The 15,906-nt window shown below is 39.3% G+C and overlaps 2 protein-coding genes across 2 annotated transcripts; both read left to right on the top strand.

Moving 5' to 3' along the window:
• Positions 1-782: 782 nt before the first annotated feature.
• On the top strand, positions 783-2,653 carry LOC137272487 (uncharacterized). Its single transcript, XM_067804869.1, has 3 exons — positions 783-979; positions 1,416-1,490; positions 1,855-2,653. The coding sequence occupies exons 1-3, from the start codon at positions 890-892 to the stop codon at positions 2,164-2,166; spliced, it is 477 nt and encodes a 158-aa protein (XP_067660970.1). The 5' UTR covers positions 783-889; the 3' UTR covers positions 2,167-2,653.
• A 10,970-nt stretch (positions 2,654-13,623) lies between these two features.
• LOC137272488 (uncharacterized) lies at positions 13,624-15,494 on the top strand. Its single transcript, XM_067804870.1, has 3 exons — positions 13,624-13,820; positions 14,257-14,331; positions 14,696-15,494. The coding sequence occupies exons 1-3, from the start codon at positions 13,731-13,733 to the stop codon at positions 15,005-15,007; spliced, it is 477 nt and encodes a 158-aa protein (XP_067660971.1). The 5' UTR covers positions 13,624-13,730; the 3' UTR covers positions 15,008-15,494.
• Positions 15,495-15,906: the final 412 nt, after the last annotated feature.

Raw genomic sequence — 15,906 nt, forward strand, 5'->3', positions numbered from 1 at the left:
ATCTGCTCCTCAGAAGAATTGGATTGGAACAAGCAATGTAGTTCCTGAAATATCTTGAGCGGATAACGATCTATGGTGATCTCGCGGCCATCTTTTACTAGTTCGGACTGATTCAACTTTTGTAGTACCGGCCTTTGTAGACACCATGCCACAATGTGACTTGGTCACACCAGTCACACACAGTTATCCAACAGGTGTTCATTAACTAAATGCCCAACGTCAGTGCAGTAGCAAGCGTGGTCATATAGCGTATTTCTACGTGTACCAGATGAGGATCGAACCACTGACCATCGACCCCCCGAGAAAATGGTTTCTCCATTACACCATGAAGGTTGACATTTATAACAAAAACATAGTTTATTGGGAATTATACTTGATATGTAGTATCATATGAACCGCAAAGTTATGAAGTGATTGTTAAATAGTGCCTAAAATCCACAAAACACATACTACAGTAACTAAACACAAAGAGATCGAGTCAATTATAAGCACGATCCGACAAAAAAGGTGGCAGAAAATTACACTATCATAAGGGACATATGCTTACAGCTGCCTCCAGTAAAAACTGTGTCTATTCCCGTGGATAGATATTATCTAATTCACATGCAGTTATTGGCCGGAGCGTATACAAATACATGAAATGCCTTTCAATGTTCCAGAAGTGTTTATAAATATACACGGAATGTATATCCGCATTTCGAAAAGCCCATTTCAAAGATATTCTTATGTATGCACCTTGACTGGTGGATCCGAAGAATGTTTCAACCAATGAGAGCAGTCGAGTTATTCATACACATTTCAGACACTTCTCAGCGCATGCCTGCTGGGACACCAACATGGGACAGCTCCGTCGCTGTCTCAGTTGATTCATTGGTCTTACACAGGGAGCATGAACGGACGGAACAACTCTTGGTCGTTTGGTCAGCGATGTCGGATCGCTTTTCAGTGGTTAATATGCTGCAGCCAAGGAGATCACCAGGTACGTTATGCATTGTTGACATCTCTATTCATCCAATGTGTTCTTTATTTATTCAATGTGTGAAGTGTATTTTTCATGTGTAAATGTGTATCTCTCCGTCTCAGTTCAACTTCATTCTTCCCATCCTGCACCATTAGTTGGCCATGACAGCTACAACAACGTAATAAGCTTTGTGCATATATCAGAATGAAGGATTATACCATACACATTTTTCACTGACATACCGAGGATCCGAATATCTTCACACAGTCACTCCATCACTATCACTATCACTATCATTAAACCTGTATCATTGGTGAACCTTTTTCCTGTTATCTACCTATCGATCATTGTCCTAACTAATGCAGGTTACATAGTGCACAACCCTCATCAACTGTATTCGGATCAGCAATCCTGACCAAGTGATACTGACATACTTATCTCCCTTGTACCACAGGTTTTAAAGGCGACTGATGTGTTCGATGAGGAGATTACAAGGGAGGACACAGCAGATGAAATGCCCGATCGTTGTGTAAGTTGAGTGTAGAACGCACCACAGAATGTACCTGCCCTTGTACAGTTATAATTTTAGTTATTTCTAAATTGGGTTAAATATGTACTTATGTGTCATGGTGATGGTCATACGTGGGATGAAAATCGACATCTTTGAAAGGAAAGCGACAACATACCTCTAACAAGCAGCAAAAGGAAGGTAAAGGTCTTAAGGGTTGTAAATGAGTTAAACTTGATAGGTTCATATACACATGCAGTTATCATAGTTACACAGTTGCGATAGGTTCTTGGTATTTGTTTCAAAACTGTAGTATAGGATCTTCTTGTATACTGTATTATTTCATTGCTCAAAGTGCATCAAAATGAACATATCGTTGTTTCAGCACAAGTGTACAAAGGAGGACTGGGTCAGTCATCTGACAGAAGAACAACGGATGGCTCCTGTGACAGAGAGAGTTGTGTTGCTGGTGTCGGAATGCCTGGCTGAAGGTTGGGAGACGGTCGGACTCCGACTGGGTTTGTCCTATGCTTGTGTACAGAGGTGTAAGCTGCCTCGCTGTATGCTGGACAAGTGGAGGATGAAGGAAGGTGGGAAGGCGACAGTGGACGTGCTAGTGAATGTGCTGCAGGAGAGTGTGTATGCCTGTACGGTGGACATGTTTGCTGTCATCAAGTGTCTTCAATACACTACTTAAACATTTACACACAAATCTCACTTATGGATGCTGCAATGATGAGGAGTACATTTCTTCAAAAACATTGACTGTGTTACATTTGAACCCATAAATAACATAGAATGACCTTTACGCCTGACATTACAGTTACTGAACATCTTCTTTTGTTTATATTCCGACAGATGATAAATTCGGTTTCGTGGCAAAATCATATTTGACCACTTTACTGATTACTCTTGGTGATGTTTTGTTTCTACGATTTGATACAATTAGGAGCAAAAGTCTAGAGTTAATTGTACGTTGAATGGAATAAAAAAAAGTCATTTCGGAAATAACATTGATTATTTTAGAGTAAATACAGTGTTAACATGTACAGTGTGTGCACTTACTTTGGTTCATCACATTAACATTGTTCTGTATCACTGTCAACAAAATACATATAAAGTTTATACATATATGCATTCCCCTTTTGAGCTTTGTGCCCTGAAATAAATTTGTTGAGAAAACACATTTTATCTTTCTTTTGTGTCCAAATATCCTGGAAATGTGAGTACTGTATTGATATGAGTAATTTAAACAGTAGCATCAAACCAGTTTGTAATTGGCTTCACTGTCTGGCATAGAATGTATTACTTACACACCACTTTCATTTAACTGGCACAGTTTTCAGAGCAGAGTAAATTTTAAACAACGAAGCAAAAAGTAGCATCTGTCTTCAGTCTGATGTTTGTAGCGGATCCGACAAAATCAATGAAATATATGTGCCCGCATATATGCACGATACGTCAATTATCTTCGTAAAAGCTATGTCCTGGTTAGTGAAATGATTTATACACTAAATGGCACATGAATCATCGGAACGTTCCTGAAGAAAATGTATTTCCAAACATTTATTTTCAAGCTGAGTCAAAGCGTTTAACGTATGAATATATCCACCCAACAAAATATGAGGTCAGGTGTGTCAAAATACCTCAAACCCGGACGTAGTTTCCTTTTATTTCAGTAGATAAGAAACAGCCCACGTGAGTGCTTTTAAGGAAAGTAACATGTTTTGAACATTAACCTATTCTCTCATCACCATGAAACATTCCTGGTCGATGTCTTCAATGTCAACAAACTGACAATAAAGTGCAAAGATTCCATCAGCAGTAATGCAACATGAATACATACATGGAGATGCAAACCATATTCATGATCAGGTTAGATACAGACAGGGTTAGGAGATCGTATCCATAGATAGTAACACGTCGCAACTATTTCAAGTAAATCCGAAATTTGTGATCCGTTACGTAACCAAAACACTCATTGGCTGCACGGGGCATGTATAATGTAACGAACTGCCATTGAGTCCACATGTTCTATTTCTTGAGGGGAGGACTGACTGAACATGTTCCGTTGGAGATTTGTTAAACAAAATGTTTTTAAGAGGCGGTTTCCATTTTTACAGCAGGGGATTTTCTGTTGCTGTAGACAGTTTTAATATCAGGTAGGACCTTTAGGACAAACATATACCTTTATGTATTTATTGTATTAAGTTATAATTGTTCTTGTGATATTGCACGATTTATTACATAGAATCATTAAATGTCACAAACACCTTTACTACCACAGCATTTTCTACTATTATATCTGTTTGCAGTCGTTACACAGCGATGGTGGGTCGACAGTGCCTCTGCCTGCTGTTGTTCAGAGCTCCCGTGTGTCCGAGCCGCTTCTACTGCGTGTAGTCGAGGCAGATAGCTGGGACACAAGCTACGGTCAATGTTCTGTTGGATGTTCTAGTAGACTGTGTACATGTGTGTGATGTTGACGTTGGTGCTTTTGTTCGGCTCTTGAAAACGATGGAGTAACTGACATTGATTTGATTATGATATGATCCGAGCTATAACTAAAAGCTGCAGCAAACGTGTACTTGTAGACTTTCCAGGTTGGAAAGGTGAACTTAGAGTCAGAATGTGTTTTGGTAACCGATACAAGACTCGTTTGCTCTCTACATAGAGAAATAAAACATATTTCTCTTCACAGTTATATGGACCGGTCTCTGCCTATCCTGCGTTATTTCCTTGTGGGAAGTATATGAGCGTTCTGTGCTCGTACACACACGAGGAAGGATGGTTTCACACCACGTTCATTGATATTCAGAATTTATTATATATCAATGTACAGTTTGCAACTATTTTGGGATATCTTCTGTGACGAATAAAAACGTCTGTGTTGGAAATCATTGGAGAACGGTGCTAGGTCAACATGTTACGGTGAGACTCATAAGAAGAGACAGGCAAACACTCTTCGGCTCTATAAACGTTGCTGTTCTTCGCTTAAAAGATTCCACCCAGTCGTGTTTCTGTCTAAATCTAACTCGTGAAGCAGTGCCGTGGGACTCTCCCTTCTACTGATACTGAAATGTTTCAAAATGAAGACACGCCTGAAAACTGTTGAGCTCTCGTTATGTATGACAGTTACATGAGTAGAAGCTGCAGCAAACATGTACTTGTAGACTCTCCAGGTTGGAAAGGTTTACCTACAGTCGGAATGTGTTTTGGTAACCGATAGAAGACACGTTTGCTCTCTACTTAGAGAAATAAAATATATTTCTCTTCACAGTTATATGGACCGACCTCAGTCTATCCTGCGTTATTTCCTTGTGAGAAGTAGATGAGCACGGTGTGCCCGTACGCAGACGAGGAAGGATGGTTTCACACCAAGTTCATTGATATTCAGAATGTGTTATATATCAATATACAGCTTGCAACTATGGTGGGATATCTTTAGTGACGAATGAAAATCATCTGTGTGAGATATCATTGGAGAATTCTGCTAGGTCAACAGGTTACGGTGAGGGTCATAAGAAGAGACTAGTGAACAATCTTCGGCTCTCAGTCGTGTTTCTGTCTAAATCGAACTCGTGAAGCAGTGCCATGGACATCACCCTTCTACTCATACTGAAATATTACAAAATGAAGACACGCCTGAAAACTGTTGAGCTCCCGTTGTGTATGACAGTTACATAAGCACCACTGCAATGACAATCCGTACATTCTGACGAGGTTTGACTCTCGTCATCAGTCACGACTGGGGACAACAAGAATCACCTTCAGAGTGTCCGTAGTTCAAGTCATAACTGCAAAACCTTCATCACATTAGTATGTGCATAGTCTGTATGTAAGTGTTATAGTGATATATTCTGACACATATAACTATATTTCATGTCATAGGATATAAAGAAAACATCGTGTACAATGGTTGTTTTGTTCTTGAAAATATGCAGAAGGGTATTTATGAAAAATATATTTAAGGTGTTCAAGAGTTAACATGTCGTGATTGTTATCCTATGGGTGGCATTTATCAGTTCCTTAAGTCCCTGGTGTTAAGGATTCGAGAATTTACACACGTGTCCTTCTCGAGTGATCAATGATAAAATCACACATGAACCTGATCCGAGAATTACTCCCACAAGCATTAGTGCTTCCATTTCACATACACGCATGTGGAGAAGCCCCATAACTCGAAGTCAGTTTATTGACAAAAGAAATATAAGTTTGGGGTACCGACAGATTCTGAATGAGCCATGTGGTCCCATATCAGTACACTGCTTCATATGAACCTTCAGATATGCTTCACTTCCTTTATCGGAAACACTTGCTTAATCAAACAATTATTGTAATGTGGGATATACTACGTGTCAGTAACACGTAATTAGTGGGTTAAAGGCATAAAGGAATAGAATCTGTTAATGTATGAGTTACGTAAACTATTTCTTTTTCTCAAGGATTTTATGTAAACTGACAGGGTAGATGGTATTGTAGACTTATTTGTTTAACATATAATATATATCAGAAAATGTCTTGCTTATATGCTATGGTGCCTCTAGAGAACGCTTCCATATAGCAACATTCGTAAAGGGGTGGTCATGAAGCCATAGAGATAAACTCGAGACTCCCGATACCTTGATGAATGCAAGATGATATTTTTCGGATTCATACACAAACCTCGGATTTCAGTTAAGAATCGGAGTCAGTTGGTTTGTAAACGTTTGCAGACGGCAAAGTATGGAGCAGCTTCTTGAACGGGGAAAGTCATTTTCATGAACTGATGGCTGTCTTGTCAAACAACTAATTCAGGACAAAGAATGACACGATCCGAAACTACAACAGAATAAAGTACACTTGAGTAAGTCTTAGATCCGAAGTTTGCGAATCCGAGTTTTCCACATCTCAAACTGACAGTTGTTGTAAGTCCGCCAAAGACAAGTTGCAACCAGCACATGAGCCGCCAGTTATCTGTTCCTCAGAAGAATTGGATTGGAACAAGCAATGTAGTTCCTGAAATATCTTGAGCGGATAACGATCTATGGTGATCTCGCGGCCATCTTTTACTAGTTCGGACTGATTCAACTTTTGTAGTACCGGCCTTTGTAGACACCATGCCACAATGTGACTTGGTCACACCAGTCACACACAGTTATCCAACAGGTGTTCATTAACTACATGCCCAACGTCAGTGCAGTAGCAAGCGTGGTCATATAGCGTATTTCTACGTGTACCAGATGAGGATCGAACCACTGACCATCGACCCCCCGAGAAAATGGCTTCTCCATTACACCATGAAGGTTGACATTTATAACAAAAACATAGTTTATTGGGAATTATACTTGATATGTAGTATCATATGAACCGCAAAGTTATGAAGTGATTGTTAAATAGTGCCTAAAATCCACAAAACACATACTACAGTAACTAAACACAAAGAGATCGAGTCAATTATAAGCACGATCCGACAAAAAAGGTGGCAGAAAATTAAACTATCATAAGGGACATATGCTTACAGCTGCCTCCAGTAAAAACTGTGTCTATTCCCGTGGATAGATATTATCTAATTCACATGCAGTTATTGGCCGGAGCGTATACAAATACATGAAATGCCTTTCAATGTTCCAGAAGTGTTTATAAATATACACGGAATGTATATCCGCATTTCGAAAAGCCCATTTCAAAGATATTCTTATGTATGCACCTTGACTGGTGGATCCGAAGAATGTTTCAACCAATGAGAGCAGTCGAGTTATTCATACACATTTCAGACACTTCTCAGCGCATGCCTGCTGGGACACCAACATGGGACAGCTCCGTCGCTGTCTCAGTTGATTCATTGGTCTTACACAGGGAGCATGAACGGACGGAACAACTCTTGGTCGTTTGGTCAGCGATGTCGGATCGCTTTTCAGTGGTTAATATGCTGCAGCCAAGGAGATCACCAGGTACGTTATGCATTGTTGACATCTCTATTCATCCAATGTGTTCTTTATTTATTCAATGTGTGAAGTGTATTTTTCATGTGTAAATGTGTATCTCTCCGTCTCAGTTCAACTTCATTCTTCCCATCCTGCACCATTAGTTGGCCATGACAGCTACAACAACGTAATAAGCTTTGTGCATATATCAGAATGAAGGATTATACCATACACATTTTTCACTGACATACCGAGGATCCGAATATCTTCACACAGTCACTCCATCACTATCACTATCACTATCATTAAACCTGTATCATTGGTGAACCTTTTTCCTGTTATCTACCTATCGATCATTGTCCTAACTAATGCAGGTTACATAGTGCACAACCCTCATCAACTGTATTCGGATCAGCAATCCTGACCAAGTGATACTGACATACTTATCTCCCTTGTACCACAGGTTTTAAAGGCGACTGATGTGTTCGATGAGGAGATTACAAGGGAGGACACAGCAGATGAAATGCCCGATCGTTGTGTAAGTTGAGTGTAGAACACACCACAGAATGTACCTGCCCTTGTACAGTTATAATTTTAGTTATTTCTAAATTGGGTTAAATATGTACTTATGTGTCATGGTAATGGTCATACGTGGGATGAAAATCGACATCTTTGAAAGGAAAGCGACAACATACCTCTAACAAGCAGCAAAAGGAAGGTAAAGGTCTTAAGGGTTGTAAATGAGTTAAACTTGATAGGTTCATATACACATGCAGTTATCATAGTTACACAGTTGCGATAGGTTCTTGGTATTTGTTTCAAAACTGTAGTATAGGATCTTCTTGTATACTGTACTATTTCATTGCTCAAAGTGCATCAAAATGAACATATCGTTGTTTCAGCACAAGTGTACAAAGGAGGACTGGGTCAGTCATCTGACAGAAGAACAACGGATGGCTCCTGTGACAGAGAGAGTTGTGTTGCTGGTGTCGGAATGTCTGGCTGAAGGTTGGGAGACGGTCGGACTCCGACTGGGTTTGTCCTATGCTTGTGTACAGAGGTGTAAGCTGCCTCGCTGTATGCTGGACAAGTGGAGGATGAAGGAAGGTGGGAAGGCCACAGTGGACGTGCTAGTGAATGTGCTGCAGGAGAGTGTGTATGCCTGTACGGTGGACATGTTTGCTGTCATCAAGTGTCTTCAATACACTACTTAAACATTTACACACAAATCTCACTTATGGATGCTGCAATGATGAGGAGTACATATCTTCAAAAACATTGACTGTGTTACATTTGAACCCATAAATAACATAGAATGACCTTTACGCCTGACATTACAGTTACTGAACATCTTCTTTTGTTTATATTCCGACAGATGATAAATTCGGTTTCGTGGCAAAATCATATTTGACCACTTTACTGATTACTCTTGGTGATGTTTTGTTTCTACGATTTGATACAATTAGGAGCAAAAGTCTAGAGTTAATTGTACGTTGAATGGAATAAAAAAAAGTCATTTCGGAAATAACATTGATTATTTTAGAGTAAATACAGTGTTAACATGTACAGTGTGTGCACTTACTTTGGTTCATCACATTAACATTGTTCTGTATCACTGTCAACAAAATACATATAAAGTTTATACATATATGCATTCCCCTTTTGAGCTTTGTGCCCTGAAATAAATTTGTTAAGAAAACACATCTTTCTTTTGTGTCCAAATATCCTGGAAATGTGAGTACTGTATTGATATGAGTAATTTAAACAGTAGCATCAAACCAGTTTGTAATTGGCTTCACTGTCTGGCATAGAATGTATTACTTACACACCACTTTCATTTAACTGGCGCAGTTTTCAGAGCAGAGTAAATTTTAAACAACGAAGCAAAAAGTAGCATCTGTCTTCAGTCTGATGTTTGTAGCGGATCCGACAAAATCAATGAAATATATGTGCCCGCATATATGCACGATACGTCAATTATCTTCGTAAAAGCTATGTCCTGGTTAGTGAAATGATTTATACACTAAATGGCACATGAATCATCGGAACGTTCCTGAAGAAAATGTATTTCCAAACATTTATTTTCAAGCTGAGTCAAAGCGTTTAACGTATGAATATATCCACCCAACAAAATATGAGGTCAGGTGTGTCAAAATAGCTCAAACCCGGACGTAGTTTCCTTTTATTTCAGTAGATAAGAAACAGCCCACGTGAGTGCTTTTAAGGAAAGTAACATGTTTTGAACATTAACCTATTCTCTCATCACCATGAAACATTCCTGGTCGATGTGTTCAATGTCAACAAACTGACAATAAAGTGCAAAGATTCCATCAGCAGTAATGCAACACGTATACATACATGGAGATGCAAACCATATTCATGATCAGGTTAGATACAGACAGGGTTAGGAGATCGTATCCATAGATAGTAACACGTCGCAACTATTTCAAGTAAATCCGAAATTTGTGATCCGTTACGTAACCAAAACACTCATTGGCTGCACGGGGCATGTATAATGTAACGAACTGCCATTGAGTCCACATGTTCTATTTCTTGAGGGGAGGACTGACTGAACATGTTCCGTTGGAGATTTGTTAAACAAAATGTTTTTAAGAGGCGGTTTCCTTTTTTACAGCAGGGGATTTTCTGTTGCTGTAGACAGTTTTAATATCAGGTAGGACCTTTAGGACAAACATATACCTTTATGTATTTATTGTATTAAGTCATAATTGTTCTTGTGATATTGCACGATTTATTACATAGAATCATTAAATGTCACAAACACCTTTACTACCACAGCATTTTCTACTATTATATCTGTTTGCAGCCGTTACACAGCGATGGTGGGTCGACAGTGCCTCTGCCTGCTGTTGTTCAGAGCTCCCGTGTGTCCGAGCCGCTTCTACTGCGTGTAGTCGAGGCAGATAGCTGGGACACAAGCTACGGTCAATGTTCTGTTGGATGTTCTAGTAGACTGTGTACATGTGTGTGATGTTGACGTTGGTGCTTTTGTTCGGCTCTTGAAAACGATGGAGTAACTGACATTGATTTGATTATGATATGATCCGAGCTATAACTAAAAGCTGCAGCAAACGTGTACTTGTAGACTTTCCAGGTTGGAAAGGTGAACTTAGAGTCAGAATGTGTTTTGGTAACCGATACAAGACTCGTTTGCTCTCTACATAGAGAAATAAAACATATTTCTCTTCACAGTTATATGGACCGGTCTCTGCCTGTCCTGCGTTATTTCCTTGTGGGAAGTATATGAGCGTTCTGTGCTCGTACACACACGAGGAAGGATGGTTTCACACCACGTTCATTGATATTCAGAATTTATTATATATCAATGTACAGTTTGCAACTATTTTGGGATATCTTCTGTGACGAATAAAAACGTCTGTGTTGGAAATCATTGGAGAACGGTGCTAGGTCAACATGTTACGGTGAGACTCATAAGAAGAGACAGGCAAACACTCTTCGGCTCTATAAACGTTGCTGTTCTTCGCTTAAAAGATTCCACCCAGTCGTGTTTCTGTCTAAATCTAACTCGTGAAGCAGTGCCGTGGGACTCTCCCTTCTACTGATACTGAAATGTTTCAAAATGAAGACACGCCTGAAAACTGTTGAGCTCTCGTTATGTATGACAGTTACATGAGTAGAAGCTGCAGCAAACATGTACTTGTAGACTCTCCAGGTTGGAAAGGTTTACCTACAGTCAGAATGTGTTTTGGTAACCGATACAAGACACGTTTGCTCTCTACTTAGAGAAATAAAATATATTTCTCTTCACAGTTATATGGACCGACCTCAGTCTATCCTGCGTTATTTCCTTGTGAGAAGTAGATGAGCACGGTGTGCGCGTACGCAGACGAGGAAGGATGGTTTCACACCAAGTTCATTGATATTCAGAATGTGTTATATATCAATATACAGCTTGCAACTATGGTGGGATATCTTTAGTGACGAATGAAAATCATCTGTGTGAGATATCATTGGAGAATTCTGCTAGGTCAACAGGTTACGGTGAGGGTCATAAGAAGAGACTAGTGAACAATCTTCGGCGCTCAGTCGTGTTTCTGTCTAAATCGAACTCGTGAAGCAGTGCCATGGACATCACCCTTCTACTCATACTGAAATATTACAAAATGAAGACACGCCTGAAAACTATTGAGCTCTCGTTGTGTATGACAGTTACATAAGCACCACTGCAATGACAATCCGTACATTCTGACGAGGTTTGACTCTCGTCATCAGTCACGACTGGGGACAACAAGAATCACCTTCAGAGTGTCCGTAGTTCAAGTCATAACTGCAAAACCTTCATCACATTAGTATGTGCATAGTCTGTATGTAAGTGTTATAGTGATATATTCTGACACATATAACTATATTTCATGTCATAGGATATAAAGAAAACATCGTGTACAATGGTTGTTTTGTTCTTGAAAATATGCAGAAGCGTATTTATGAAAAATATATTTAAGGTGTTCAAGAGTTAACATGTCGTGATTGTTATCCTATGGGTGGCATTTATCAGTTCCTTAAGTCCCTGGTGTTAAGGATTCGAGAATTTACACACGTGTCCTTCTCGAGTGATCAATGATAAAATCACACATGAACCTGATCCGAGAATTACTCCCACAAGCATTAGTGCTTCCATTTCACATACACGCATGTGGAGAAGCCCCATAACTCGAAGTCAGTTTATTGACAAAAGAAATATAAGTTTGGGGTACCGACAGATTCTGAATGAGCCATGTGGCCCCATATCAGTACACTACTTCATATGAACCTTCAGATATGCTTCACTTCCTTTATCGGAAACACTTGCTTAATCAAACAATTATTGTAATGTGGGATATACTACGTGTCAGTAACACGTAATTAGTGGGTTAAAGGCATAAAGGAATAGAATCTGTTAATGTATGAGTTACGTAAACTATTTCTTTTTCTCAAGGATTTTATGTAAACTGACAGGGTAGATGGTATTGTAGACTTATTTGTTTAACATATAATATATATCAGAAAATGTCTTGCTTATATGCTATGGTGCCTCTAGAGAACGCTTCCATATAGCAACATTCGTAAAGGGGTGGTCATGAAGCCATAGAGATAAACTCGAGACTCCCGATACCTTGATGAATGCAAGATGATATTTTTCGGATTCATACACAAACCTCGGATTTCAGTTAAGAATCGGAGTCAGTTGGTTTGTAAACGTTTGCAGACGGCAAAGTATGGAGCAGCTTCTTGAACGGGGAAAGTCATTTTCATGAACTGATGGCTGTCTTGTCAAACAACTAATTCAGGACAAAGAATGACACGATCCGAAACTACAACAGAATAAAGTACACTTGAGTAAGTCTTAGATCCGAAGTTTGCGAATCCGAGTTTTCCACATCTCAAACTGACAGTTGTTGTAAGTCCGCCAAAGACAAGTTGCAACCAGCACATGAGCCGCCAGTTATCTGTTCCTCAGAAGAATTGGATTGGAACAAGCAATGTAGTTCCTGAAATATCTTGAGCGGATAACGATCTATGGTGATCTCGCGGCCATCTTTTACTAGTTCGGACTGATTCAACTTTTGTAGTACCGGCCTTTGTAGACACCATGCCACAATGTGACTTGGTCACACCAGTCACACACAGTTATCCAACAGGTGTTCATGAACTAAATGCCCAACGTCAGTGCAGTAGCAAGCGTGGTCATATAGCGTATTTCTACGTGTACCAGATGAGGATCGAACCACTGACCATCGACTCCCCGAGAAAATGGTTTCTCCATTACACCATGAAGGTTGACATTTATAACAAAAACATAGTTTATTGGGAATTATACTTGATATGTAGTATCATATGAACCGCAAAGTTATGAAGTGATTGTTAAATAGTGCCTAAAATCCACAAAACACATACTACAGTAACTAAACACAAAGAGATCGAGTCAATTATAAGCACGATCCGACAAAAAAGGTGGCAGAAAATTACACTATCATAAGGGACATATGCTTACAGCTGCCACCAGTAAAAACTGTGTCTATTCCCGTGGATAGATATTATCTAATTCACATGCAGTTATTGGCCGGAGCGTATACAAATACATGAAATGCCTTTCAATGTTCCAGAAGTGTTTATAAATATACACGGAATGTATATCCGCATTTCGAAAAGCCCATTTCAAAGATATTCTTATGTATGCACCTTGACTGGTGGATCCGAAGAATGTTTCAACCAATGAGAGCAGTCGAGTTATTCATACACATTTCAGACACTTCTCAGCGCATGCCTGCTGGGACACCAACATGGGACAGCTCCGTCGCTGTCTCAGTTGATTCATTGGTCTTACACAGGGAGCATGAACGGACGGAACAACTCTTGGTCGTTTGGTCAGCGATGTCGGATCGCTTTTCAGTGGTTAATATGCTGCAGCCAAGGAGATCACCAGGTACGTTATGCATTGTTGACATCTCTATTCATCCAATGTGTTCTTTATTTATTCAATGTGTGAAGTGTATTTTTCATGTGTAAATGTGTATCTCTCCGTCTCAGTTCAACTTCATTCTTCCCATCCTGCACCATTAGTTGGCCATGACAGCTACAACAACGTAATAAGCTTTGTGCATATATCAGAATGAAGGATTATACCATACACATTTTTCACTGACATACCGAGGATCCGAATATCTTCACACAGTCACTCCATCACTATCACTATCACTATCATTAAACCTGTATCATTGGTGAACCTTTTTCCTGTTATCTACCTATCGATCATTGTCCTAACTAATGCAGGTTACATAGTGCACAACCCTCATCAACTGTATTCGGATCAGCAATCCTGACCAAGTGATACTGACATACTTATCTCCCTTGTACCACAGGTTTTAAAGGCGACTGATGTGTTCGATGAGGAGATTACAAGGGAGGACACAGCAGATGAAATGCCCGATCGTTGTGTAAGTTGAGTGTAGAACACACCACAGAATGTACCTGCCCTTGTACAGTTATAATTTTAGTTATTTCTAAATTGGGTTAAATATGTACTTATGTGTCATGGTAATGGTCATACGTGGGATGAAAATCGACATCTTTGAAAGGAAAGCGACAACATACCTCTAACAAGCAGCAAAAGGAAGGTAAAGGTCTTAAGGGTTGTAAATGAGTTAAACTTGATAGGTTCATATACACATGCAGTTATCATAGTTACACAGTTGCGATAGGTTCTTGGTATTTGTTTCAAAACTGTAGTATAGGATCTTCTTGTATACTGTACTATTTCATTGCTCAAAGTGCATCAAAATGAACATATCGTTGTTTCAGCACAAGTGTACAAAGGAGGACTGGGTCAGTCATCTGACAGAAGAACAACGGATGGCTCCTGTGACAGAGAGAGTTGTGTTGCTGGTGTCGGAATGCCTGGCTGAAGGTTGGGAGACGGTCGGACTCCGACTGGGTTTGTCCTATGCTTGTGTACAGAGGTGTAAGCTGCCTCGCTGTATGCTGGACAAGTGGAGGATGAAGGAAGGTGGGAAGGCGACAGTGGACGTGCTAGTGAATGTGCTGCAGGAGAGTGTGTATGCCTGTACGGTGGACATGTTTGCTGTCATCAAGTGTCTTCAATACACTACTTAAACATTTACACACAAATCTCACTTATGGATGCTGCAATGATGAGGAGTACATTTCTTCAAAAACATTGACTGTGTTACATTTGAACCCATAAATAACATAGAATGACCTTTACGCCTGACATTACAGTTACTGAACATCTTCTTTTGTTTATATTCCGACAGATGATAAATTCGGTTTCGTGGCAAAATCATATTTGACCACTTTACTGATTACTCTTGGTGATGTTTTGTTTCTACGATTTGATACAATTAGGAGCAAAAGTCTAGAGTTAATTGTACGTTGAATGGAATAAAAAAAAGTCATTTCGGAAATAACATTGATTATTTTAGAGTAAATACAGTGTTAACATGTACAGTGTGTGCACTTACTTTGGTTCATCACATTAACATTGTTCTGTATCACTGTCAACAAAATACATATAAAGTTTATACATATATGCATTCCCCTTTTGAGCTTTGTGCCCTGAAATAAATTTGTTGAGAAAACACATTTTATCTTTCTTTTGTGTCCAAATATCCTGGAAATGTGAGTACTGTATTGATATGAGTAATTTAAACAGTAGCATCAAACCAGTTTGTAATTGGCTTCACTGTCTGGCATAGAATGTATTACTTACACACCACTTTCATTTAACTGGCACAGTTTTCAGAGCAGAGTAAATTTTAAACAACGAAGCAAAAAGTAGCATCTGTCTTCAGTCTGATGTTTGTAGCGGATCCGACAAAATCAATGAAATATATGTGCCCGCATATATGCACGATACGTCAATTATCTTCGTAAAAGCTATGTCCTGGTTAGTGAAATGATTTATACACTAAATGGCACATGAATCATCGGAACGTTCCTGAAGAAAATGTATTTCCAAACATTTATTTTCAAGCTGAGTCAAAGCGTTTAAC

The sequence above is a fragment of the Haliotis asinina genome, chromosome 2 (genome assembly GCF_037392515.1).
Source record: "Haliotis asinina isolate JCU_RB_2024 chromosome 2, JCU_Hal_asi_v2, whole genome shotgun sequence".
In the NCBI taxonomy this organism is placed as follows: Eukaryota; Metazoa; Mollusca; class Gastropoda; order Lepetellida; family Haliotidae; genus Haliotis; species Haliotis asinina.

What these genes read in the sequence shown, in the direction of transcription:
- LOC137272487 (XM_067804869.1), top strand. Translation starts at nt 890, where the DNA reads ATGAACGGACGGAACAACTCTTGGTCGTTTGGTCAGCGATGTCGGATC. An exon ending in GCAGCCAAGGAGATCACCAG is followed by an intron (nt 980 to 1,415) that starts GTACGTTATGCA and finishes CTTGTACCACAG; the next exon opens with GTTTTAAAGGCGACTGATGT. An exon ending in ATGAAATGCCCGATCGTTGT is followed by an intron (nt 1,491 to 1,854) that starts GTAAGTTGAGTG and finishes TCGTTGTTTCAG; the next exon opens with CACAAGTGTACAAAGGAGGA.
- LOC137272488 (XM_067804870.1), top strand. Translation starts at nt 13,731, where the DNA reads ATGAACGGACGGAACAACTCTTGGTCGTTTGGTCAGCGATGTCGGATC. An exon ending in GCAGCCAAGGAGATCACCAG is followed by an intron (nt 13,821 to 14,256) that starts GTACGTTATGCA and finishes CTTGTACCACAG; the next exon opens with GTTTTAAAGGCGACTGATGT. An exon ending in ATGAAATGCCCGATCGTTGT is followed by an intron (nt 14,332 to 14,695) that starts GTAAGTTGAGTG and finishes TCGTTGTTTCAG; the next exon opens with CACAAGTGTACAAAGGAGGA.